General features: G+C 41.9%; 1 protein-coding gene across 3 annotated transcripts in view; it reads left to right on the forward strand.

Annotated features, from left to right (window-relative positions):
• Window positions 1-27,339, forward strand: part of VPS13D (vacuolar protein sorting 13 homolog D) — a 255,302-nt gene that overhangs the window by 47,408 nt on the left and 180,555 nt on the right. For 2 of the 3 annotated variants that reach the window (XM_042998020.1, XM_042998021.1), the window contains exons 24-30: window positions 317-497; window positions 11,290-11,472; window positions 16,776-16,998; window positions 21,161-21,371; window positions 23,508-23,679; window positions 23,835-23,947; window positions 26,294-26,506. In XM_042998020.1, coding sequence (XP_042853954.1) covers window positions 317-497; window positions 11,290-11,472; window positions 16,776-16,998; window positions 21,161-21,371; window positions 23,508-23,679; window positions 23,835-23,947; window positions 26,294-26,506 — 1,296 coding nt within the window. Of the gene's footprint in view, window positions 1-316; window positions 498-11,289; window positions 11,473-16,775; window positions 16,999-21,160; window positions 21,372-23,507; window positions 23,680-23,813; window positions 23,948-26,293; window positions 26,507-27,339 lie in introns of all 3 variants that reach the window. The other variant, XM_042998018.1, reaches the window with a different exon arrangement.

Here is a 27,339-nt window from a genome sequence, read left to right on the forward strand (position 1 = left end):
GGAGTAATCCCCTTTCCCTAAAGGCAGGGAAAGGGGCCCCGGTGGAACCACAGGTGGCTTCTGCGTGAGTTCTGGAATCACGAGTTTAACACCAGAGCTGCCTACCTGTTCATGGCCTTGGTCATCATACCAGACTCTCATTTAACATCCTCAACACATTGTGGCAGCTTAGAGAGGGAGTGATTACTGGAGTTTGCTTTGTCAAACCTGATTGCAGATTCGCATTCTCATAGTTAAAGCTGTTTGCTAGGAGAATCCCTGACTGAGCCTGTTTTCTTCCAATACTAACTTGTATCTTGCTGTCTCTTATTCCCAGATATGGACGGCCCGACCCTCTGCTCCGGAGGGAACACGACATTCGGGTGAGCCTCCAGATGGCCTCCGTCCAGTATGTGCACACGCAGCGTTTTCAGGCGGAGGTGGTGGCCTTCATTCAGCATTTCACTCAGCTGCAAGATGTCTTAGGACGCCAGCGAGCTGCTATTGAGGGGCAGACGGTAGGAAGGCTCGTTTCTCCACGTTGCTTTTCCAGTTTGACCGATCGATAGAACTTTTAAGCCTCTAGAGAGAAGTCTGGAAAATTTCACTGAAAAAAGGGAAGGTATTTGGGTCATTTTATGCTTTCTAGTGTCCTCCATGCAGCCGATTGTCTACAGAAATCTCACTGTAATTGGAGAGCTTATATTTCTTTAGCAAGGTACCGTGTTTTAATGACTTTTAAGGCTTAGCTTAAGCGTCCTCTAAAGAAGATAAACGAAATTTATGGCTAACACTTAAGACTCCTGGTCCCTTTTAGTACTTTAGTTGGGATACTTCTCTTGGAAAGTGTTTCCAAAGAACATATCTGTTACATGAAGAGAGTTTTTTTCCCAACGAGATTAGAGGTTCCCAGCTTCTGAGTTCATAGTTCTCTTAGTGTCTTGGAAATATTTTCGCTGCACATCCTAAGCCAAAAGACACACCAAATGGTCTTTGCATTTAAAAAATAATTAAGTCTAAACAACTTAGTAAGTACGCATGTCCTAACAACTTAGTAGCTACTTAAAAAAATAACACGTAAGTGAAAGACTAATATTTTTATTTCATTCGTAGGTAAATTACTTGTTAGTAGGGATGGACGTGCCCCTTGGGCACGTGCAGCTTCTCAGACTTGGAACCAGGCTGAACATGGCAGCCTTCATTTCCTGTCCCACATCCTTTGTCTCGTGGCACTGGCTTTTTATCACAGCAAGTGCTGAAGACCCAGCTTTGTAAAGATGTGACATAATAGAAAGGAATCTAGCATGATCTAATGCTGAATGTGAACTAACTCAGTCTAGTATGTGCAGTGTCCAACAGATGATGTGTTTCCCTGAAAAATTTTAAACGCCCTGGCAAGCGCACATGGGACTGTGTGGCAGCATCTTATGGTGTCTTGGCGTAGAGTTTGGGCACCGCAGAACATGATTATAATGTAGTCCTTTGTAAAACTTTGTTTATTTATTATTTTTAAAAAATTATTTTTTTACTTTGAGAGAGAGAGAGCGAGAGCATGTGTGCGAGTGGGGGAGGGGCAGAGAGAAGGAGAGAGAGAATCCCAAGCAGGCTCTGTGTTGTCAGCACAGAGCCTGACGCCCAGCCCGATGCCACAAATTGTGAGATCACGACCTGAGCCGAAACCAAGAGTCAGACACTTAACCAACTGAGAGCCACCCAGGTGCCCCAAAACTTATGTATTTTTTGAACTTCATTAGGTCAAAGATTATAATTAAATAAATAGATACTATCTTTATAGTGACAACATTTAAAATTTTTTATTTTGTTATTTTTGTTATTTTTTAATTTTATTTTTTAAAATTTTCTTTAGATCCAAGTTAGCTAACCTACAGTGTAATAATGGTTTCAGGAGTAGAATTTAGTGATTCATCACCTACAAAGAATACCCAGCGCTCATCCCAGTGAGTGCCCTCCTTAATGCCCATAACCCATTTAGCCCATCCCCCCACTCAGTACCCCTCCAGCAACCCTCAGTTTGTTCTCTGTATTTAAGAGTCTCCTATGGTTTGCCTCCTTCTCTGTTTTTATCTTATTTTTCCTTCCCTTCCCCTGTCTTCATCTGTTTTGTTTCTTAAATTCCACGATTAAAAATCATGTAATATTTATCTTTGTCTATTTTACTTAGCATAATACACTTTAGTTCCATCCACATTGTTGCAAATGGCAAGATTTCATTCTTTTTCATCGCTGAGTAATATTCCATTGTGTGTGTGTGTGTGTGTGTGTGTGTGTGTGTGTGTGTGTGTGTGTATGTGTGTGTATGTATTTGGGCTCTTTCCATAATTTGGCTATTGTTAATAGTGCTCCTCTAAACATTGGGGCATATGTGTCCCTTCGAATCAGCAGTTTTGTATCCTTTGGGTAAATACCTAGTAGTGCAATTGCTGGGTCGTAGGGTGGCTCTACCTTTAATTTTTCGAGGAACCTCCATACTGTTCTCCAGAGCAGCTGCATCCGTTTGCATTCTCACCAACAGCGAAGTGTTCCCTTTTCTCCGCATCCTCGCCAGCATCTATTGTTTCCTGAGTTGTTAATTTAAACAAATTTTTATTTTCAAGGGGCGCCTGGGTGGCTCAGTCGGTTAAGCGTCCAACTCTTGATTTTAGCTCAGGCCATGATCTCGTGTTTCGTGAGTTCCAGTCCCTCATTGGGCTCTCTGCTGTCAGTGTCGAACCTGCTTCAGATCTTCTGTCCCCCCCCGCCCCGTCCTTCCCCTGCTCGAACTCTCTCTCGCTTTCTGTCACAAATAAACATTAAAAAAAATTTTTAATTATTTAAATTTTTTGAATATGTTACATATTGACTTAGTACAGAATCAAAGTAAAAGGACATTTGGAGAAAAGTCTCCTTCTCAATTACTTTTCCTCAACCACTCAGTTTTTCTCCCTGGAAACAGTGTATCTTTGAGAGAATACATATTTTTTAAAAATACAAAAGCACAGTCAACATGTAGAGAATGTGGAAAAAAAGAATCAGTTTTACCAAGGTACACCCGAGGTATGTTTTAATCTGTTTTCATTGTTTTCTCATTTCTCCCTGTGCATGTTTCCATGATTGTAATCAGAGTGTATAACCTTTCTCCCCCTCTCTTTAGAAACTTTTAAAACAGATTTGTTATTTGACACACCTAAAAGAATATCTGTAGCATGTAAGTTTCAAAGTATAATAAAATGAACCTTCATGACCTGCCACCAAAATAAAAATGAAAACATTGCTAACGTTGTACATGTTCCTTCCCCATCTCACTCCTCTGTCAACTCCTTAGGTAACTAACTGCTCTCCTGATTCTTGGATCTTCTAGTCCCTTTAAAAAAAAAAGTTTCCATATAATATCTTTTGTTTCATTTGTTTTGATCTTTATAAAAATGGTATTAAGCTGTATTTAATGTTCTGTGACTTGCTTTTTTTTCCATTTTCTTATTTATTTATTTATTTATTTATTTATTTATTTATTTATTTTTAAAGTTTGAGAGAGCTAAAGTGTGGGGGGGAGGGGCACAGAGAGAGAGCGAGAGAGAGAGAAGATCCCAAGCAGGCTCCGCACATCAGTGCAGAGCCTGATGTGGGGCTCGAACTAACGAACTGTGTGATCGTGACCTGAGTCCAAGTCAGACGCTTAACCGACTGAACCGCCCAGGTGCCCCGTTTTTTCATTTTCATATTGTCATTTAGTTAGATACATTCGAGTTGTTACACGGTTGTTTAATTTCACTGTTGTATTTCGTTTTGTGGAGCACAGATTTATCCATTTTCCTGTTGAATATGTGGGTTGTTTATGGTGTTTTGCTGTCGTGTGCAACGTTTCTTGGTGCACATGTGAAAGAATTTCTCGGAGATACTTAGGAGCGGGTTACTGGGCCACGGGGTACACACGTGTTTATCTTTACAAGATAGTGCCAGATTGTTTTCCTAGACAATTCTGCATTCCCACTGGCAATGTGTAAGGATTCCTTTTAATTCATATCCTTGTCAACACTTGTGAACCTCTTTATTTTGGGTCAATAATGGCGTAAAATGACATTATTGCATATATGACCAGCTTAGGCTTTTTATTTTATTTTTTAATTTTTCTTTTCTCTTTCTCTCGCTCTTTTTTTTTAAGAACACAAGTGGGGGAGGGGGTGGGGTTGGGAGGAGAGAGAGTGAGAGAGAATCTTGAGCAGGCTCCGTGCTCAGCGAGGAGCCAGACCTGGGGCTTAATCCCATGAGCCTGGGATCATGACCTGAGGTGAAATCAAAAGTTGGACGCTAAACTGTCTGTGCCACCCACGCGTCCCTTATTTTTATTTTCTAGATAATTAAAAACACTTTAATTCCACCTACATATGCTTTTTAAAAAAGCGTTTGAAGGAGGAATAGCATACAGTACATACATGTAATGTAACATAAAGTGTGTCAGTTTTATGCGTACACTTTTGGAAGCCAGCATGTTAACCTTTTTCATAATCTGTTTCCATTTTGCTTTGCATTTTTCATAGCAGTCCTATTTAATAACTGTATGATCCATCAAGTCAGTTTACTTAACCGTGTCCCTGTTTTTTAACATTTAAATTGTTTCCAGTGTTTCATTCTTATGAGTTATGGTTCTGTGAACAGCTTTGTGCGCATATTTTTTCTTCATTTTTTGAAGTATTTTTACAGTATTGAATCCTGTAAGTGATACTGTTTGGTCAAAGCCATGAACGTTTTTGTGGCTCTCAATATGATACTTCTTTTTTTTTTTTTAATTTTTTTTTTCAACGTTTTTTATTTATTTTTGGGACAGAGAGAGACAGAGCATGAACGGGGGAGGGGCAGAGAGAGAGGGAGACACAGAATCGGAAACAGGCTCCAGGCTCCGAGCCATCAGCCCAGAGCCTGACGCGGGGCTCAAACCCACGGACCGCGAGATCGTGACCTGGCTGAAGTCGGACGCTTAACCGACTGCGCCACCCAGGCGCCCCTCAATATGATACTTCTAATAAACGTTGTCTATTACGTACCCTTACAACGATTACTTTCACCTGTGTGGTTTAAGCAGCAGTGAGTTATTGTGAAGACTCAGTAGGGCTAGGAAATGACACTGTACGTTAGTGTGTCATTGGGTTTCACTTCTGGGATAAGTAGGAATTAAACAGGTAAGTGTCTGAAGTTTTTGTTATATCGAGATATGGAAGACAAGCAGTCGGTCAGGAGACCTTTAAGGCGTGAGAGTCTGTCTTGAACAGTTGTGGGCTCTGAAGGAAAACTGATCTGCTCAAGGATCTTTAATCCTAACTGTTTGAATTACTTAGGTTTAGGATTTGGCATTGCTTAGATTCATGGAGAGAGCTAAAGACCTGCTACTAAGCTTGAGGCTAATTGGAAATTTAAATTCCTTTCTCCTGATTGTACTGGTGACAGGTAGTGTCCTCTACCTTTGGCTTGTAGCTTGCTTTTCTTTCTTTCTTTCTTTCTTTCTTTCTTTCTTTCTTTCTTTCTTTCTTTCTTTTTTTTTTCTTTTTAAGTTTATTTATTTATTTTCAAGGGGGAGAGGGGCAGAGAGAGGTGGAGACAGAATCCTAAGCAGGCTCTGTGCTGTCAGTGCAGAGCCCAACACGGGGCTCAAACCCACGAACTGTGAGATCACGACCTGAGCCGAAATCAAGAGTTGGTTGCTTAACCAACTGAGCCACCCAGGAGGCCCTGTAGCTGGACTTTTATTCCTGTGTTTTCCTGTGTATGTAAATAACGATCTAGTAGAACTTTACAGTTCTTTTTAACCTTGATGTTTGCAGTTTTAAGAGCATCATACACCTTTTTTTGGGCCAAATATAAATTGTTTCCTTTATTTTTTACACTAGGAGTGTGATGTAGTTTTCCTGTGTCTTCTGCTTTATATGTTGTTTCTTTTATTCTAAACTAATGTATTCACTGAGCAACTGGGAGTGCAGATTTTTGGTGGAGCTCAGATGGGGTGTTGCAATTCTGAAATCTTGGGACAGCAGTCTGGAACCTGGGTGTCGCCACTATGAAGCTGTGTCACCGGTGGCGAGTTATTTTTCTTGCTATTCTTCTTTGGACTCAGGTATAGGAGGAAAACGGAGATACCACAAATAAGCATGCTGTCCATTTGTTAAATAGTACATTAATGATGCTTTGGAGTTCTCAGAGTGTTTTCCTATATGCTATTTGGTCCTTATGACAAGTTTGTTCAGTTGTTTGAATTATTTAGTGAATGTTTATTGACAGATGTCGCGTCGTACAATGTCAGGTAGCGGGAACATAATGGAAAACGAGAGAGACAAGGTCATTGCCCTAATGGAGCTTCTGTTTTAGTGAGCTGAGACAAACCAGACAAAAACAGAATTAGCTGGGATTATAGCCAGTGAGGGAGTGGTGGGCAGGCGTGTTATTGCCGTTTTATCCACGAGGAAGCAGAAATTCTTAGCTCTGCTTGCCCGGAACTCTGGCTGTGTCACAGTTCCGCTCTTCCCATTAAATAATGTGCGACTATTAAGGCATGTTAACAAAGGAAGTGCTGTGCAGTGTGCGAGCAATAGTTTATTCGTTTTGAAACTGCCCCTGAATACATTGAACTTTATAAAATATAGCTGCGTGTGTACGTGTGTGTAGAAACCGGGACTCAGAGGGTACGGGGTTGCCGTGTGAGTAGTATAGCCCCTCGACAAGGGCTTGAGTGTCTTGGGTGTGTGGTGTCATTTGATCCTCGAGATGGCTCTTAAGGGAGGGCCCATTCCTCCCATTTTGTAGGTAAGGGAAGTGAGACCCAGAGCCCTCACGAGTTCCCCAGGCTGCCAAACTACTAAGTGGCCAGGGTGGGGATTCCAGCTCAGGTAGTCAGGCCTCAGGATTCCCATTCTGAATTCCTCCACTAAACTGCCAGAATGGTACCAGTATTTATCTCGGGAGGTGAGGTGATGGATGATACCAGATTTCTTCTGTTCGTTTGGCTTTCCTGTCTACATTTGCTACAGTGAAGACAAGTAATTTGTAATTTTATAATTTACTTAAAAAACAAAGCAAACAGGCAGTAGTCATGGGTTGATAGACAGTACCAACAATTCATGTACAGTTAGAAAGGGAAGACAGTATTTACTGCGTTGTAAATTCCCCTGACTTGTTTATGTGCTTAACACCCAAGAAAGGAGAGCTTTTTATATTATGAGGGCTATATTTTTCTTTTTAAAAAGTAGTGTTTCTCATAGGTGATGAAAAACAATAAAAATAGGAATAAGTAGAAAATTAAGACTGTCTTGTTCTATTTTGTAATCTATACTTTTCCCTGACCAATGTATGAGAAACATTTCATTATATTAGCGTATTATATTTTTTGCCATCTTTATTGTGGTATAATTTACTTCTAATAAAATTAACCAATTTTAAGAGTACAATTCAATGAGTTTTAACAATTGTGTACTGTCTTATAGCCACAGCTACACTCAAGATTTTTCGAACATTTCTGTTATCCACAAAGTTTCCTCGTTTCCCTATGCAAACAGTCCCCCTGATCCCTCCCTGCATCTTGCCAACCATTGGCCAGCTTTCTGTTATAATAGTTTTGCCTTTTTTTTTTTTTTTTTTTTTAGAATTTTCTATAAATGAAATCTTCTAGCATGGCTGACTGTATCTGGCTTTTCTCACTTAGCATAATGCTGGTTGAAATCCATCTGTATTGTTGCAAATAGCAGCAGTGTGATTTCTTTTTATTGCTGAGTAGTATTCTGTTCTTTGTAATAAAATTTGTTCATCCATTCACCCACTTGGTGGACATTTCGGTAGTTTCCAGTTTTTGGCTATTCTGAATAAAACTGCTGTGAACATTTGCATTGAAATCTTTGTGTGAACATGTTTCTCTTAAGTAAATATCTAAGACGAATTGCTGCTTCATGTACTATGTGTTTAACATCATAAGGAACTGTCTTCATAATTGTTTTGGCACCTGGCTGGCTCAGTCAGTAGAGCACGTGATTCTTGATCCCAGATTGTGAGTTCGAGCCCCACACTGGGTCTGGAGCCTACTTTAAAATAGAAACCATTCCTTAAAATAAAAAAGTTTAGAAAAGAATTGTGGCTATTCCAGATTCTTTGCTTTTTCATGTGGATTTTAGAAACAGCGTGTCAATTTCTACAATAAAGCCTGTTGAAATTTTGTTGGGGATTGTGTTGAATCTGTCAGTCAGCTTTCAGAGAATTGACATCTTCGTAGTGTTGAGTCTTTTGTTTCTTCAGTATGGCATGTTTCTCTGTTTATTTAGGTCTTCAGTTTCTCTTAGCAGTGTTTGTAGTTTTGAGTGTACTGATCTTATGTATCTTTTATTAAAAGACATTTCATATTTCTGATGCTATTATAAGTGATATTTTAAAAATGTCAATTTCTAGTTCTTTGTTGACTGTACAGAGAAATACAATTGATTTTTATACATTGACCTTGCATTCTGCAACTTTGCCAGATATACTTACCAGTTCCAGTTACTTTTTTGTAGATTCTTTAGGATTTTTTACATAGGTAGTCATGTTGTCTGTGAATAGAGTTTTACTTTGTCCTTTTCAATCTGTATGCCTTTCAACTCTTTTTCTTCCCTACGGCACTGACAAGGGCTTCCAGTATAGTGTCAAACAGAAGGGGTAAGAGCAGACACCCCTGACTTGTGTCTAATCTTAGGGTAACAGTGTTCAGTTTTCCAGGGGTTGGCAGACTATGGCCTGTGAGAATATACACATAAACACATGCATACATAAAGTTGTGTTGGAATACAGCCACCGTCATTCATTTACTTACCGTCTATGGATACTTTTACCGTTTTCTTGATCTGTCCACTTCATCTAAATTGTCAGTTTGTTGGCGTGAAGCTGTTCATAGGTTCCCTTATCTTTCAAAGATTTTTTTTCTTTTAAATGTTTATTTATTTTTGAGAGAGAGAGAAAAAGAGAGAGAGTGAGCTGGGGAGGGGCAGAAAGAGGAGGGAGACAGGATCCGAAGCAGGTTCTGCGCTGGCAGCAGAGAGCCCGACCCGGTACTCGAATTCACAAACCCTAGAATCATGGCCTGAGCCGGTCCGACGCTTAACGGACTGAGCCACCCAGGTGCCCTGTTCCCTTATCATTTTAGTATTTGTAAGTTCTGTAGCAATGTCCCGCACTCCTTCCTGACAGTGATGAGTTTTGTTTTCTTCCTTTTTTTCTTGATTAATAGAGCTAGAGGTTTCTCACTTTTATCAGTCTTTTCAGATAGTTAACTTACCGAGAGGCCCGTGCTCTGGCCCAGCCACACCCTCGCCGAGTATGTCGTGCACTTGGGGAGAATGTATATTCTGTGGCTGTTGGGTGTTGTGTTGTGTAAGTGTTTAATTGATTTTTTTTAAAATTTTTTTTTTTAACGTTTATTTATTTTTGAGACAGAGAGAGAGCATGAACGGGGGAGGGGCAGAGAGAGAGGGAGACACAGAATCGGAAGCAGGCTCCAGGCTCTGAGCCATCAGCCCAGAGCCCGACACGGGGCTCGAACTCACGGACCGTGAGATCGTGACCTGAGCTGAAGTCGGATGCTCAACCGACGGAGCCACCTAGGCGCCCCAGTGTTTAATTGATTTTTAAAATTATTTTTCTCTTTTCTAAATAACTGATTTCTGCCTTACATTATTTTCTTCCTTCTACTTAGCTTCGTTTTGCTTTTCCTTTTTCTAGCTTCTTACAATAGAGGTTTTGATCACTGATTTTAATCTTTATTCTTTTATATAAAATAAACATTTAAGGGCCACCTGGGTGGCTCAGTGGGTTGAGTGTCCAACTTCAGCTCAGGTCATGATTTTACAGACCATGGGTTTGAGCCCTGCATGGGGCTCTGTGCTGTGGATTCTTTGTCTCCCTCTCTCTGCCCCTCCCCCACTTGCATGCACGCGTGCACTCTCTCCATCTCTCTCAAAAAGAAATAAACATTAAACATATTTTAATAAAAAAAGAGTAAATAAAGTAAACATTTAAGAAGTGCCTCGGTGGCTCAGTCTGTTAAGTGTCTGACTTCAGCTCAGGTCATGATCTCACAGGTCATGAGTTTGAACCCTGATACAGCATCAGGGTTGCACTGTCAGCACAGAGCCCACTTCGGATCTTCTGTCCCCCTTTCTCTCTGCCCCTCCCATGCTCTCTCTCTCTCAAAGATAAATAAACATTAAAGAGAAAAAATAAAATAAGCATTTAATACATTTTTCTCTACTGTTTTAAGTGCATACTACCATTTTTTTTACCATTTTGCATGTATGTTTTATTTTGATAAAAAGTTTATTTAAAAAATAAATTTAAATTATATAAAATTAAAATTTTTAAATAAACCTTCTAAGAAGTTGTCTGGTTTAAAACAATTACAAGAGATAACTGAAAAGGTAAATGTAATGATATGAAAATAAGAGCTATTTTGCTAAATAATTTTCAGAACATTAATTAATTGGCCAGTGAAAGTATATCAAGGAAAATACATCACAGATTTTAAATTAGAAGAAATAAGTAGATCTCGAATCCTTTGCATAAATTTTTTTTGCTGTTGTTATTCACCTGTTTTCTTTTTTCTTTTTTTTTGTTTTTACATATAACAGCCAGTGCTCATCCCAACAAGTGCCCTCCTTAATGCCCATCACCCATTTAGCCCATCCCCCTCCCCAACACCCCACCAGCTACCCGCAGTTTGTTCTCTGTATTTAAGAGTCTCTTATGGTTTGTCTCCCTGTTTTTATCTTACTTTTGCTTCCTTTCCCCTATGTTCATCTGTTTTGTTTCTTAAATTCCACATACAAGTGAAATCATACATTTGTCTTTCTCTGACTGACTTATTTTGCTTAGCATAATACACTCTAGCTCCATGCACATTGTTGCAAATGTCAAGATTTTGTTCTTTTTCATCACTGAGTAATATTCCATTGAATATATACCACATCTTTATCCATCTGCCGATGGACATTTGCATCCCACAAGTTTTAATATACATGCTTTCCTTATTTTGGCAGTTAGGCCAAAATATTTTCCTATTTCCCTTGTGATTTCTTCTTTTAACCTTGGGTTATTAAAAAGTGCATAGTCTTATTTCCAAATACTTAGCAGTTTTCCATTCCCTTGTTACTGATTGCTAGTGTAACTCCATGGTGCTCGTATAATATGCTCTGTGCGATTTCGGTTGTTTTAGAATTGTGAATTCATGAAGGTTTTGGGAACCGGAGGCTATTTGATTGTAAAATTAGGGCATTGACTGAGCCTCTGAGTCAATTTTCCTTCTTCTTTCAGGTGAGAGATCAAGCCCAGCGCTGTTCACGGGTTCTCCTGGATATTGAGGCGGGTGCTCCTGTTCTCCTTATCCCCGAAAGTTCCAGATCAAATAATCTAATTGTAGCAAATTTGGGGAAGCTGAAAGTCAAGAACAAGTTTCTCTTTGCTGGTTTTCCCGGGACCTTTTCCTTGCAGGATAAGGTGAGTGATCAGTATCCATTCCCTTTTTAGTTCAACTCGTGTTTGAAGGTTTCATATGTTGTCATAAGATGACTCATAACTGCTGTTACTTTTGTAGTATAGGTGGCTTGAACAATTTTTGGGACATTTTATTGATATTTCAGTTAGCCTTTTAATAGAGATAGTGTAAATTCTAACCTTTACCAATTGTATGCAGTAACTTACTTTAGCAAACAAATCAACAGAACCGATTTTCCATTTCTGTAATGCTTTTTTAACAGGCTGGTCTTATAAATAACTTTTTACACCACCTGCCTTTTTTCAGAGAATGGGTTTTGGCCCATGATTTATTGGAAGCTGTTTAAGAATATCATCATAATAAAAGCTTGTACAGTATATGACTTTACAGTTTAAAACTACTTTGGTAGCGCTTAACTTATTTCTTATGACAGTGTTTAGAGTTAATCAGGATAAAAGATTGTTGTTGTTTTCATTTTATGTTTGGGACAATTTGGACTCATTGAGAATAAACGACAAAAATGAGAACATGCAGTAAATCCCAGACTTAGTGCTGGAGGTGGTCTGATGAGCTCCTCCTGCCCATTTCTGCAGTTGAGGAGACTCACGCTGCCCAAACTGGGGACAAGGTCTTGTTCTAGGTGTGTGTGTTGATGAAACCTTGCTGGTTTCTAGGGCAGCTTTGCAGTATATTTGCTTATTAAGTACAAATTCATTTCGCTTGTAAGAGAAGCACTTACTGAAATTCCCAACTAGTTGTGCCCATCTTTAGTGTAACAGCTGATAACATGGGGAGAGAGCCTTTGAAGGAGGAGATACATAAATTTCATTATAAGCTCTCACGATTGCCGGTAACAGCAATAAATAGCCGATGTTCATTTTGTTATTTATTTATTTATTTATTTATTTTTTATTTTTTTAATATATGAAATTTACTGTCAAATTGGTTTCCATACAACACCCAGTGCTCATCCCAAAAGGTGCCCTCCTCAATACCCATCACCCACCCTCCCCTCCCTCCCACCCCCCATCAACCCTCAGTTTGTTCTCAGTTTTTAACAGTCTCTTATGCTTTGGCTCTCTCCCACTCTAACCTCTTTTTTTTTTTTTTTTTCCTTCCCCTCCCCCATGGGTTTCTGTTACGTTTCTCAGGAACGATGTTCATTTTGAATACTTCTTACACATCACCCAGTGCTAAGCTCTTTATGTATTTGTCTATTTTTTTCTCCTTAGCAACCTAAGGGGTATCTAGTTTTATTAACCCCCTTTTTCAAGATTAAGGTCATTTATTTTGGATAATATAGCTAGTCAGAAGTACAGTGTGGGCCTCAGACTTGGTATGGCTGCCTTCTCTATGCCATTGCTTTAAACTGATCACCTTCACAGACCTTCAGGTCACATCTCTGTGGGGAGGGTAAACTGGAGGAGGATGTATCCTCTTGGCCCTTTCCTGCAGAGCCATAGCTCTTTTGAATTTTCTAAAGGGTGTGACACAATTCATTAGAATAATTTAGACGGAAGAAATCCGATGATTATTACAGAAAAGATATAAATATGAGCAGTTACTGTTTGCCTCTCTAGGTATAGAAAGAAAAGAAAATGAAAAAGTGTGATTAGGGTGCTAGTTCTTACCAGGACTTCGCCAAGGACCTCAGCTCTGTTTGGAAGGCAACCAGAGACTTTATTTGTTGGTGATGCCTAAATGCAAATAATGTTATTATTTTCAAGTTACTGTCTCCATGTTTTCTTTCATTTGTTTTACTTCTCATCCATTTACTCTTTTTTTAAATAATTTTTTAAAGTTTATTTATTTGTTTTGATAGAGACTGTGCAAGTTGGGGAGGGGCAGAGAGAGAGGGAGAGAGAATCCCAAGCAGACTGTGCACTGTCAGCGCAGAGCCCGACATCGGGCTTGAACCCACGAAACCGTGAGATCATGACCTGAGCCGAAACTAAGAGTTGGACCCTTAACTGACTGAACCACCCAGTCACCTCCATTTACTCACTCTTACTGACCTACACATGCTGAGCTGAAAATGTTTGATGCAGGGAGAGGGAGTGGGTAGAGCAGGAAGGGTGCAGACCGCCAGCGAGAACATAGCAGCCATAAGTGCGTGTTCAGACCAGAGGGAAGGTGTTTGGACAAAGGGTCGGGTCTTCCAGATGTCCCCTCACTTGCAGTCGCTCAGAGAAACCGGATTCAGTGATCAGAGCAGAGGGTGGCGCCAGAACGACAGTGTCCAGCATTGGAGGGCACAGTGCCACCAGGTGTATCTTGTAGCTTCGGAGACCAGCCTTGAGCCAGAGCTGATGATTGAGAACTTGCTCGCTCACCTCACTGTAGGAAGGAAGCCCCTCCTGTTGGGATGATGCGCCTTCTTGCCAGAGGCTGCTTTGATTGGGAGAAGTAGACTTTCACTTGGGTACGTTTTTTAAGAGCACAAAAGTGAAATTAGCCTGCATCGTTCTTTCATGGCAGGCCTAGTAGAAGAGAACTAGTAACCTTGGTCTTAAGGAAGAAAGTCTGTTTCCACAGTCAAGAGATAAGCATTTTGCTGTTCACTGACCAGAGTCTTAACATAAAAGATCCATTTGTAAAAAGAAAGATGGGTAACTGTTTCTAAAATTTCTCACTCGCTTGCCGTGGATGTGCGGTATTTATAGTTAACGTGACTAGATAATGAACAAACGTATCAGAACTTTTGTTTGCACGTGAAGTTTGTCCCCACTGTCACCTTGGGACACTTTGTTCCAACACCTTGCTCCAGCTCTGCTGTCATCCCTGCCGAGGGAGAGCCGAATCCCTCCTTGGGGGCGGTCTTCTGAGCCGATAGTAAGTTCTTCAGTATGTATTTGTTTGTGGGAAGTCTTTTTTTTGAGGACTTAGTTTTTTAGGAAGGGATCAGCTGGAACCAGAATGGGTGATCAGGTTCAATAATACCATTTTTGTTTCTCTACCCTTCCTGCAAAGATAAAGGACCGATGTTCTACATCGGTTCTATCTATGTACGGGCTCGTGAGCTAACTCGGCAGTTAGCTCCTAAAGAATTGCCAAAACATTTGAAGAAATTGTTGCACGTGAGTCTCTCTTGTTAAGTAAGGCAAATAACAGCACACAGTTTATAGCATTTTAATGAAAAACTTGTCCTGTATTTGTTTTTGAGGATTTGATTTTAAGTGGCAGTGCATACAAGGATCGCTTTTTCTTCAAGGTATTAATCTACTCTTTTGCTTACTGTTTATTCTGAAAAACCTTATGGGATTCAGCAGTCAATCCACATTCATATGCTCGGAGCAGAAAACTTCCAAAAATTCACTCTTTAAAGCACCTCATTATTTGGGAAAGCCTGATTATCAGTTTTTTGTCCCTTTCCTGAATCACTTTCCCCCTGTGTAGAGAAGGCCTTCTTAAGGACCAATAAAAGAAATTTCTTTCTTTTTTTTTCCCCCCCTAGGTAGTAATTTCTTGATGATCTTATTTCCTTAAATCCTAGAGAAGCTTTACCTTGTTACATGCCAGTGATCTGTAGAATTCCATAAGGGCTGCTTGGAGTGTGTCACTGGGTAAAGTGTTTGTAATCAGATCAATACCTCTGTGGATCTTTACCTCTCCGCAGGCTCAATTGATCGAGGCCTAGATGAAGCGAAGAATTACTTTCTTCATCAGAAATCACGTTGCGTTTCCATTTTCCCTTTAGTATATTTGCACGGGTGAGGTTTGTCTAGTACGTGTTCTGGTGGTTAAAGAACAGGAAATAATCCTGAAACCGGAGCTCGCGGAAGGGTTATTTGCCTTTGAGTTCCACGACTTTGGTGCGTTTGAAATTGTTTTACACAAATCCATGTCTTCATGGATGCTTGGATTTTTTATGTATGCTTTTCCTCATTTTCCTCAACCACAGCTTGTGCTTAAACCATAATTTCTAAGTTAGCCTTTCAGAAGCTTTCAGTTAAGCTCCTCAAGCCATTGATTTATTTAAACTAACTATATAGACTGTGTAGAGATAAATCTAATGAAAGAGCAACGACTGTCCTAGAGTTTAAGTAAACTAAGCAACGGGGAAGGTTTTTAATGTCAAAATATTTTTTTAAATTTTTTTTAATGTCTTATTTATTTTTGAGAGAGAGAGGGAGACAGAGTACGAGCAGGGGAGGGGCAGAGAGAGAAGGAGACACAGAATCCAAAGCAGGCTCCAGGCTCTGAGCTGCCAGCACAGAGCCCGACGTGGGGCTCGAACCCGTGAACCACGAGATCATGACCTGAGCCAAAGTTGGACGCTCAACTCACCGAGCCACCCAGGCGCCCCTTAATGTCGAAATATTTAAATAAGAGCATTTGCTTAGTAATTTGCCTTCAAAAAAAAATTGCAGAAAGTTAAGAACTGTTTTTTCTTTGTTTGTTTTTTTCCACTGTTACTTGTAATTACTACTCAAGATAACTGGGAAGGAGAACAGTATTATCATCCCCTTTTCAATGCTGAGAGGAATAAACATATAAGGCAGTACTAGCAAACCCATTCTTGCCCTCCCTGCAGCTCGCTTGTGAGAAGGGGTGAATGAATCGGAAGCCCTGCGGATAGGTAGCGCGGTGGCTTGGGGAAAGCTTAAAAGTCAGTTATTGAATCATCTGGTGAAGATTTCTCCAGTTAGCAATGAACTGAAGGTACTCAGTGTGTAAAAAAAAGTATGTAGTGTTTTCAATAGAATTACAGAATTTATGTTACTCTGTGTTTGTCCTTGATTTTTATGCCCTCGAACAGAAACATAATAGGAATGGCCAACCTCCTATGTTCTCCATTTTGTTCTCATTTGCACAGTGACTTAAAGGGATGAGAGATGTAAACCTAGAAGGAGCGACTTCTAGAAAGTCCAGACACTCCCATGGCTTCATTCCATTGGAACCACATTGCTGTTAGATACATGTTCTTAGAATAAAGAGCTCCTCCCCTCCAGCGAAGCAACAACATATATGGCTGAGAGGTCTGCTTTCTCTGTGCTGTGTTTGACCTAAGGCTAAACCACCAACAGTTAGCATCTTAAGCCAAAAGATAATACATTCCTGCAAGATTGCTATAGTTTTCAACAGGTATTGAATTATAAGTAACACCTCTGCAAAGAATTACGTGTGGCAGGGAATGCCATGAGCCTCTTACTCCTTTCGTTTCTGGAAGCTGGAGGGTGCTTGGAAAGTGTCAGGTGTCATAGAGTCCTTGAAGAGCCCAGCGGCTGGAATAGGACTTCCAGGAGAGTAAAGATAAATAGTCACCCCTGTTCCTGTCTTCTAGTTTTATTTTGTTTCTTCCCAGGAGTCTGTGCCTTCAGCTTCCCCAACGGGTACCCCCAAACACAGTTTGAGGAAAACGACGAGTGCAGAGGACCCGAAGGGAACCCATTCCGAGGGGCTGTTTATGATGCCTCCTGCTGGAGTGAGTGCAGGCAGCCTGAGGAATGAGTCTGTGCCGAGTACCTCGGCCAAGCAGCAAGGACAGCAAGCCACACCCTCCACCGGCCGGGTTCCTGGTAGTCCTGGTAAGAGAGGAGAAAGGTGGGGAATTCACGGGACTGTGGCAGGTACCTGGGGGGTGGGGGGGGGGTGGGGGGTGTGTGCATCAGAGATCGCGGGTCTTTAGTGATACTCTGATTTTGCTTTTGCTTTAGAGAGCTTAAGAATCTTAGGATGCAGATTTTAGCCCTGGGGTGACTTCTACAGTACAGTTCAATTAGCAAGACACAGTGTGAATAAAGGGATTTAGATGGCCTCTTAGGACTTTTTCTTCTAGGTCAGGGTAGTTGACACAAGAAGATGATAGTATAGCTGGAACGATTCCTTAGACACATCCTTGCAAGTCACTGTCTGGACATTATCCTTTTCCTACGTAAATATTATTCTGTTTAATTCTAAAAAAACCCCCAGAGAACTCTTAAAAAATATTAGTGTGAATTAGGTAACAACAGATACTATAAGCAACAATTTTGCAAAGACATGAGCCATCCAGTTATTGGTGTTCTCTAGATTTTAAAAGTTAGTCATTCCAGGGGCGCCTGGGTGGCTCAGTTGGTTAAGTGTCCGACTTCGGCTCAGGTCATGATCTCACAGTTTGTGAGTTCGAGCCCCACGTCAGGCTCTGTCCTGACAGCTTAGAGCCTGGAGCCTCCTTTGGATTCTGTGTCTCGCTCTCTCTCTGCCCCTCCCGTGCTCACGCTCTGTCTCTCTCTGTCTCAAAAATAAAAAAACATTAAAAAAAACAAAAGAATTAGTCATTCCAGAGGAGAGCCTGGTTTTGGCCTTTTGGTTTTTATTAAAAATTTAATTTAATTTAATTTTTTTTTTCCCATTTTAATTCCAGTATAGTTAACAGGCTTCTACTACTTTCAGGTGTATGGTATAGTGAGTCAGCATTTCCGTGCGTGGCCCTGTGCTCATCACAAGTGCCCTCCTTAATCCTCATCACCTCTTTCACTCATCCCCCCACCACCTCCCCTCTGGTAACCATCGGTTTGTTCTCTGTAGTTGAGTCTGTTTCTTATCTTGTCTCTCCCTCTCTCTCTTTCTTTTTCTTTTTTCCTTTGCTTGTTTGTCTCTTAAATTCCACATAGGAGTGAAATCTATGGTATTTGTCTTTCTCTGGCTGACTTACTTTACTTAGGTTAGCCAATACTCTGTACCTCCATCCATGTTGTCACAAATGGCAAGATTTCAATCTTTTTTTTATGGCCGAATAATATTCCATTGTATATATACCACCTCTTTAGCCATTCATCAGTTGGTGGATTCTTGGGCTATTTCCATAACTTGGCTATTGTAAAGCTGCTATAAAACTCGGGGTGCCTATATCCCTTTGAATTAGTGTCTTTGTGTTTTTTTGGGTAAATACCCAGTAGCAGGATTACTGGACCGTGGGGTAGTTTTATTTTTAACTTTTTGAGAGACCTCCGTACTGTCTTCTACAGTGGCTGCACCAGTTTGTATTCTACCAAGCTTGAGGGCTCCCCTTTCTCCACATCCTCGCCAACACCTGTTGTTTGTGTTTTTTAGTTTAGCCATTCTGACAGGTGTGAGGCGGCATCTCATCGTGGTTCTGATTTGCATTTCCCTGATGATGAATGGTATTGAACATCTTTTCATGTGTCTGTTGGCCATGTGCATGTCTTGTTTGGAGAAATCTTTGCCCATTTTTTAATTGGGTTATTTGGGTTTTGTGGCTGTTGATTTGTAGAAGTTCTTTATATATTTTGGATACTAACCCTTTATTGAATATGTCATTTGCAAATATCTTCTCCCATCCAGGAGGCTGCCTTTTGGTTTTGTTGATTGTTTCCTTTCCAGTGCAGAACTTTTTATTTTGATGTAGTTTGGCCTTTGGTTTTTTATTTTTTTATTTATTTTTAAGTTTTTAAAAATTTTATTTATGTATATATGTATGTATGTATTTTAAGTTTATTTCTTTTGAGAGAGAGCGAGAGAGCAAGCACAGGGAAGGGGCAGAGAGAGAGAATCCCAAGCAGGCTCCGCGCTGTCGGTGCAAAGCCTGATGTGCGACTCGATCCCACAAACTGTGAGATCGTCACCTGAGCTGAAATGGAGAGTTGGATGCTTAACCAGCTGAGCCACCCAGGCACCCTTAATTTTTATTCTCTAATTTAAGCCATCTCTACACCCAACATGGGGCTTGAACTCATGACCCCCAGATCAAGAGTCATATGTTCCTCTGACTGAGACAGCCAGGTGCCCCATTCGGTTTTTGGATGTATTCTGGGTGGGCGATGGATAGGATAAGTGAGGTGGTGCTCTAAGGAGTCAGAGAGGGAAACCGAATGTGATTCCCACAAAGTCAGTTCAGCGTGATTGGGCTTTGAGAGAATGTGGGACGCTAGCTGACGAGGCTGTTGCGTGTCTTTTGTTACATGCAAGGACTGACCGTGCTAGGTACTCTCCCTGTAGTCCCCTGTGGTCCTAGAGGCGACAGGAAGGTGGTTTATGGTTGCGTTGGTGATTAAAGAAACGAGGTTATCACAGTCTTCATCCCAGTGCTGGCTGTTGAACACTTAGTGTGTGCCAGATCGCACGGCACATTCTTTCGTAGATCGTTGCATTTCACCCCCATAGCACCCCTGTGGAGTTTCATTTTCATCCTCATTTTACACGTGAGGGAGCAAAAGGCTTAGAGAGATTGAGTAGCTTAGCTTGGCCTCGGTTGTGTGGATAGTGGAGTTGGACTGTGAACTTAGGCTGTCTGGCTCCAGAGCCCGAATCCTTAACCCACGTGATACGGTCTGCCGCTTTCTCCCCGTGATGCGTGTAGAGCGTGGAGGGGGCACATGCACAGTGCGGCTCAGCACTTGTGACCAGCTGGTGTTGCTGTGAGGACAGTGGTGGTTAGGAGGAAGGCCAGCTTGAGTGCCTCTAAGAAGTGATTCGGGATGCTTTCGAGGTGGTTGGTAAGATCTCTCTCCGAACAGTATTTCTCCTCCTGATTTGCTGTTTCTAGAATTTCTTTATGATGAAGATGGGATTAAAGTAGTGGTTTTCGAGCTGCTTCTGTGTATCCTTAGGATTCCGTGATGACCCTAGGGGACCTCTGAAGCCCTCTGTTCCTTTCCCTTCCCCCTTCTACCTGATCAGTTCCACTTTTCTCTCTTTCCCATAGTTGTCAAAATAGTAAAAAATCAAGAACTGATATGTTTAGTGTGGGCTGAATGCTGATGTTATAATTTTGTTCTGTTGGACATGGTTCCTGCCACCATGCGTAGGAGATGAGAAAGGCACTAAGCAAGCATCTAAGTGTTGACAGAGTAAGATGTTATGGGAAAGACGGAATGGTGCAGGAGGGAAGAACCGAGAGGACCCAGTCGAGATCGAGACGGGAGGGTGATGCCGTTCAGATAGCAAGGGGCTTAGCAGTCTTGGGGGAGGCAAAGGCCAGTGAGCCTGAGGCTTCAGGAGCAGGGTGGAGAATGGCTTGAGATGAGGTTGGAAAAGTAGGCAGTGGGCTCATGCAGGGTTTTATAGGGATTTAGGGGGGAGTTTTGCAGAAACAACTTTGGATTCGACATAGTCATTAAAGCGTAGAAAGAACAGAATGTTACGGTCTCGTTTATTTTTTTAAGGATTACTCAGGTATTTTGTGGGCAGAGTGGTTTTGTGAAGGCCAGAAGGGGAATGGTGTAGGTGTACTGGAGGGGAGTTTCTGGTGGGCCAGGCGAGAATGACGGTGATTTGGATTAGATCACTGGTAGCGGAAGTGGTTACATACTTGTTTGAGAAAAGAATTCTGGTGCTGGACAATTTTATAAGCCTTTTGGGTGACACTATCTCTACATGAGACCCCACCCCTGTAGGATGTCCTTGGGAGGGATGGCTGTCAAATCATTTCAGTCATAAACCCTTTGAGCTCAGCTAGTGTCTCGGGACAGTAGCGAGACGCTGAAGGGATGTGGCACAATATGCACGTGATGCGGAAGGGGAGGAGCAGACAGGAAGTATCTAGCACGCGGAGTGTCGCATGGGGAGGTCTTGGTGCCAGGTGAAGACCTCCGGACGCTCAGTTTTTTGAAGCTGGCAGTTCTGAACATTTTAGATTCTGTCATCTAAAGACAGAGTGAACTTCCTTTAGCTTTTTAGTTTTTATTCAGGGCCAGTCCTTTTGGGTGTTGTTTTCTTCATTCTCTCTCTTCCCTTGGGTCCACGTAGAAGACCACGTCTGCCTGCTGGATTGCATTGTCGTGGATCTGCAAGACATGGACATCTTTGCCGCAGAGAGACGTCCACGAGAGTATTCTAAGGCCTCAGACGACAGCAGTGGAGATCTGATCTTCCCTTCCTATTTTGTGCGGCAGACGGGAGGGAGTCTCCTCACTGAGCCTTGTAGGCTGAAATTGCAGGTGGAAAGGAATTTGGACAAGTGAGTGGTTTACATCTGAGTAACTGTCTGTCCTAGGTAAAGTCTTAGTAACTTGGAAGTCAGCGCTGTGAAGGTAAGTCCGGAAGAGAATAGGTATTTACTTATTTCTTCTATGTAACAGATGGTTATTGAGTCACTGCTATGTTCTAGACATGAGGCCTACGCTAACGCAAAGAAAAACCTGTCGTTACGGAGTTTACGTTCTGTTGATACAGGGATAGAAGGCACATAGGTGACTCTAATTTAGTGTTTGATTCAGTGTTCTAAATTGTGTTACAGGATTGCCCCATGGCCTTGGAAACAAAGGCGAAGGGGCACAGATGTAACGTGGATTTTGGCAGAGGTAGGGAGGTAGTGATGGCAGAGAAGGTATTTTGGAAGCGGTGACATCTGGATTATATGTCCCAAGCACAGTAGATTCTGGACCTTTGTTGCTACTTACCCTGGAGCTCCATTTAATCAGAATGACAGTGGAGATGCAGTTCTGCCCATTTCACTCCAGTAAGCAATTTGAAAGGACTCCAGAAAGGCTAAAGCACTGACTCTAATTTACCTTTTAATTGGCCTCAAACACAGGATGCTCATGTCTGCAGTTCAGAGCATTGCTTCAGTTGCCATTACTTCCGCGGGAGCGTCTGGGAAGCATCTTGGAAATAAATGTTCCCACACTCCACCTGAGACCTCCAGAGCCTGACTCTCAGGTGTCTGTGAACCAGGTCCCCTGGTGGGGACCCGGGCCACGTGCACAGCCTGGGGCTGCTGCGCACAGCACGTGATGCGTGTCCGTTTGGGGCATTGATTTTGGAGAAAGCAGCAATGCTTGTGTTTCAACCACAGGCAGAGATGAGGCTGTAAAGTAATGGAAGAGGTTCTCGTGTAGCATTTTGAAAAGCAGTCTCGTTACTTGTGGTGAGTGTGATTTTAATCCCTCTTTGGCCGCTCCCTTCACGGTTCTCGGGTTTGGGTGAGTCATTTAATGTCACTTTTTTTGTTTCTCTCTGGATTAATGATACAGGTCAGCTGCTCTCTCTGGGATTTTTACATTTCATTCGTATTTGTTATTCAAGTGCTCCCTGGCTGGCGCTCAGTTATGGTTGGCAGGGCTCTCTTTGGTTTTACTGGCTTAGCAGTCTTACGAGGAGCTTCCTTATCTAGAAATCGAACACCTCGTTTTCTTTTCGAGTGATGCTTTCCAAAAAAAATGTGCTTTGTTACTCGGATTATGTAAACTTTACCCACTTCCATCAGCGTTTATGTGCAGAGGGTTGTACTGTTAGTCCCAATAGAAGGTGACAACTCAATATGAGATATCCTAGCAGCTGCTTGCACCACAGAAACAGGAATCCGGTCGGGGGGGGGGGGGGGGCGCACTGGGGAGCCTTTCCAGCTTTTCTTTGTGGATTGCATCACTGGTCTTTAACATACGTGGGTTTTCCTCTGCAGACAAAGTAGTTTTTTATTTTCCTCTTCTACTTTAAATTCTGGTCCTCTATGTACTCAGAACATGGTGGACTCTGCAGGGTCCATGATGCCCACTGCACCATGGGCAGGTTGGGAGGGCAGGGAAAAAGCTGTTCGGGGTTGGCCTGAGCTGTACCAGCCCCTGACCCGGGCATCCCAGCTGTACTCCTGCCCATCTCAGTAGAGACAAGTGATGGATCCAGATTTCGTCCTGATGTCCCATCTGGGTTCATTGTGAAACACTGGTTTCTGCCTTTAGTTATCATGAAATCTGAAGAGTTGATTACAGAGCTTGCCGCTTCTTAAAAAAAAAAAAAAAAAAAAAAGAAAGAGCTTGCCATTTCTTTATTACCTTCCCAACTGAAATGTTTAAACTCTTTCTGAGTCTCATGCGATTTTTCCATATTTAATAGAGTACTTAGCTAACTCATGGAAGATTTGGGGACTTTTGAAATGCATATTTTGGGAGAAAAGGGGCTTTTTGTTGCCAAGCATGATACTCAGTTGTGCTAACTTGCTTTATTTGAAGCCACATGAAATTTTTATTATTGGAAGTTAGAAATTAACTGGTTGATAATGTAGGTGGGTACACTTTAGCTCTTATATTTGGGGGTGAGCTTTGTCCGTGTTAAGTTAGTGGTTTGTTTGCCAAAGTGACCTTTTTTCTTTTCTTAGAGAAATAAGTCACACTGTGCCAGACATATCTATCCACGGCAACCTCTCCTCAGTCCACTGCTCCCTGGATTTGTACAAATACAAGCTGATCCGTGGTTTATTGGAGAACAACCTCGGTGAGCCCATAGAGGAATTTATGCGGCCTTACGATTTACAAGACCCAAGAATTCACGTGAGTGAGACCTCGCGCCGTCCCATAACTCTTAACTTTGGCAGCCTCAGCCGATGGCCACCTCCAGCTCACCTGCAGAGAAGAGATGGGGCAAGAAGCAAATGAATGTCTTGACGTATTAACCCCCTTTTCAGATTGGCGTTTTCCTCTTGCAGACTGTTCTCAGTGGAGAAGTGTACACGTGCATGTGTTTCCTCATCGATATGGTGAATGTAAGTCTGGAGCTGAAAGATCCGAAAGGAAAAGAAAGTGCTGGGTCCTTAGCCAGGTATGGCTTTAATGGTACCATTCTGCTACCAGTGACTGACATCACAGTAACGGCGTTACAAACAATACACCTGTTTCGCTTTAGCACAGAGCCGAGTGGCCAGAGGTGGTGCGCGGTGCTTTTTAAAAGTTTAACTTCGTTGCTTTATTAGCAAAGACAGGCCCACACCTGGTACTGAAACCGATAAGTTTGAAAGAGCTTCAGAAATAGTGCTAGCCTTTGGTTTCCTGAGGATCTACTGATTTTGTTGTTTCGTTTTAATGTCAGTAGTGTTTAAAAATATTGTATGGTTGACATACTATGTTCCCTGAGTTCCAGGTCTACGGCATAGGGATTCAGCTTCTCTGTAAGTTATGCTGTGCTCACCACAGGTGTAGCCACCGCCTGTCACCCACACGACATTATTACAATACCGTGACTATATTCCCTGTGCCGTACTTCCTTCCGATCCCCGTGACTTCTTCATTCCATAACTGGAAGCTTGTACCTCCCATCCACCCTATTTCCCAAATCTACTGTGCTTTAAAAGTATTTAACTGTAGAACCACAGTTCCAGAAAGCTCAGTAATGTCGCTCATGATATTTGTAGAATATACCTTTAACATAGTGTGGTATTTGTATGTGTACTGGGAGGGACAGAAAAGCCATCTCAGTTGTAGCTGAGTTGCAGGGAGGGGTGAGGGAGGGGAACATTCCAGATAGCCTAGGGAATTGTAAGGTGTAAGGCTTCGGTGGAGAAAGTTGTATTATGGTATATTCCTAATATAATCTTGCTGCCATGGTATGTTATCAATAGCTTAAACAATAATAATCAATAAAAACTACCACAGGGGGTAAAAACTACCACATGTCTACCACGTGACAGACATGTGGACATACTAATGACTTAGAAAAGCGAAGTCGTTTTTCTCCTGATGCTGTGTGTCCATTGCGGCCCTCATGCTGCTCTGCTCCTGCAGGCACCGTGGCCGACAGAGCAGCCGGCATCTTGTTGTGCCAACGAGAAAAACAAGAGCCCAGAGTGGCTTTGAACTGCAGTCGAGTGCTCTGCAGAGCTCATGGGTTAGAACGTGGTCCCACAAAGTGCAGAGGACTCAGAAGCGGTGTCTGCCATAGGGGAATAGGGGAGACCCAGAGCTCTTTGGCGAGCAGCACTGATGGCTGCCTCGCTGGCCAACCTTTCAGAAGTGGGGGACTTCACGTAAACAGTCTGGATTTCAACCTCTTTTGAGAAGTTGAAAGCTTTGACAATACTGGGCCCATCTTTTCACTTGGAAGCATCCCGAAGCTGAAGAGCCACTGGGCTGCCCTTAGGAGGCTGTGTTCTGCCTGGCGATTCTCTTAGTGTTTCACTTGCGCGGTCTGGGCAGACCAAGAATTTATGGTTACTGGTGTAGAGCCTTTAAGACTGAGTTGTATTTTCACACTTGATAAACTTTTCATTTTGATCTCTTGACAACCATTTGAGGTTGGGCAGATCTTCTATTTTCCAGATGGAATTTTTATCTAGCGTAAGATCATATGGCTGGAAAAGTGGTTCAGTATTTGAAAACAGGACTTCAAAGCTAGAAATTTCCCTACTGAAACACTTTTTTTTTCCTTTGTCTTTCCTCGAGAATCCATCCTGGCCTGTATCTGACTCAGTTGAACGAAACATGGTATAACGAAGGCTTGGGTCCCAGATTGTCTTGTGAGCTAGCCGTTCTTTTCTGATGGCTGGCTACATCCTTAGTTTTTTACAAAATGAAGTAATTCTGCACAGAATGTCATGATGGTACTGAATAAATTATGAATTGCATTATTGCAGCTTTCTCTGTTACTGAAAAGAAAAAAAAAAAAAAAAGATGGTCCCAAATGCACTTCCTCTTGGTGGACCAGTTGCGTGATTTCTCTGTATGAAGAGTATTATTTGTTCTGGTTGTTTCCAGGAAGCTGTAGTGGTTATATAAAAATTCGGCAGACTGTGGAGAGAGAATCCCACAGGCAGGCTAGGAGTTGACAGGGGATGGTTTCAAGGGACCCTTGACGTCCTTTGGGGATTGTTACACATATACAGCCTTCTCAGACTTAGGGTCAGAAACAAGAATGTTAATGCACCCAGAGTATACTAGGTGGTGTTCTTCCTCACGGAGTCCCTGTGGACAAGGTCATCTTCCTGGAAATGGAAAGTAAGAGACAGGGCACAACGACACTACATCTGTTTTGAGGAGTCTGTTAACAAAATCAGTGAAAGTTTCTCTCCTTCACTGAACTCAGGTATACTTAGGATTTTGTTCTGTTGTCTTGAACTTAGGTAATTTTGTAAACTGGAAGAGTGTAACATCTTGTCTGCTTTTTCCTTTTTAGATTTGACTTCAAGAAATGTAAACTGCTCTATGAAAGCTTTTCCAACCAAACCAAGTCCATTAACTTGGTTTCCCATTCCATGATGGCTTTTGACACCCGCTATGCTGGGCAGAAGGCCAGTCCCGGCATGACAAATGTATTCAGCTGTATTTTTCAGCCTTCCAGGAACAGCAGCACTGCCCAGGGATCCATTCAGATCGAACTACATTTCAGGTAGTGGATCCAGACCCTGACCCTGACTTTTCTTTATCGAGAAATTCCCTTTTGTGGGCAGAGGGCCAAGACTTGTGTCAGCTTGAGAGCATCAAAGGACTGAGGAATCACGGGCAAGGTAGATAATGGCTCCCCAGTGCAGCTCACAGATTAATTTACTAATCCTATAACCTTGCAGTTTCATTTATTGGCCAAAAGATGTCTCTGTTGCCTTAAAAAAAAAAAAAAAAAAAGTTTAGAATTAAACCAGAGTCTTTAAATCAACCTCCTTGTAAGCTGTAGACTGTTTTAATGGGTAAAGTGAATTGAGGAAAGAAGATATTACGCTTGGTTAAGGGGGTAAAAGACTTCTGGTCCATAGACATTATAGAAAGATAGGTGGTTTTGACTTGCATTATTAATTGATCTGTGCGAGTGTCGCTAACTCACTTCTCCACTTAAAAGGACTTTAGCCTCTTTGAAGTAGATGATGTTTCTCTTCCCGGTATTATGCTAGGCAGTGGTGTGTGTGGAATGAGTACATGTTTTGGAATTGTACAGCTCCGGACTTAAGACCTTGATCTACCACCTTCTAGCTGTGTGTCCTTGGACAAGTTCAACCACTTTAAGCTGCAACTGTCTATAAGATAGAAAAGGGTGGCCATACCCACCTCGCAGGGCAGAGGCGGGAACTAAGGACAATCCTGGCACGCTGCACACAGTTGGCAGCTCTTAGTATTATTACTGATGTAGCCGTGTTATTTTATGACCTACTGTCAAATTTTATGACTAAGTGGGGATAGACCCAGAAACTGAAAAATTAGGTTTGACCTAAAATCGTCCAATGTAGGGGT

The sequence above is a fragment of the Panthera tigris genome, chromosome C1 (genome assembly GCF_018350195.1).
Source record: "Panthera tigris isolate Pti1 chromosome C1, P.tigris_Pti1_mat1.1, whole genome shotgun sequence".
Classification (NCBI taxonomy): Eukaryota; Metazoa; Chordata; class Mammalia; order Carnivora; family Felidae; genus Panthera; species Panthera tigris.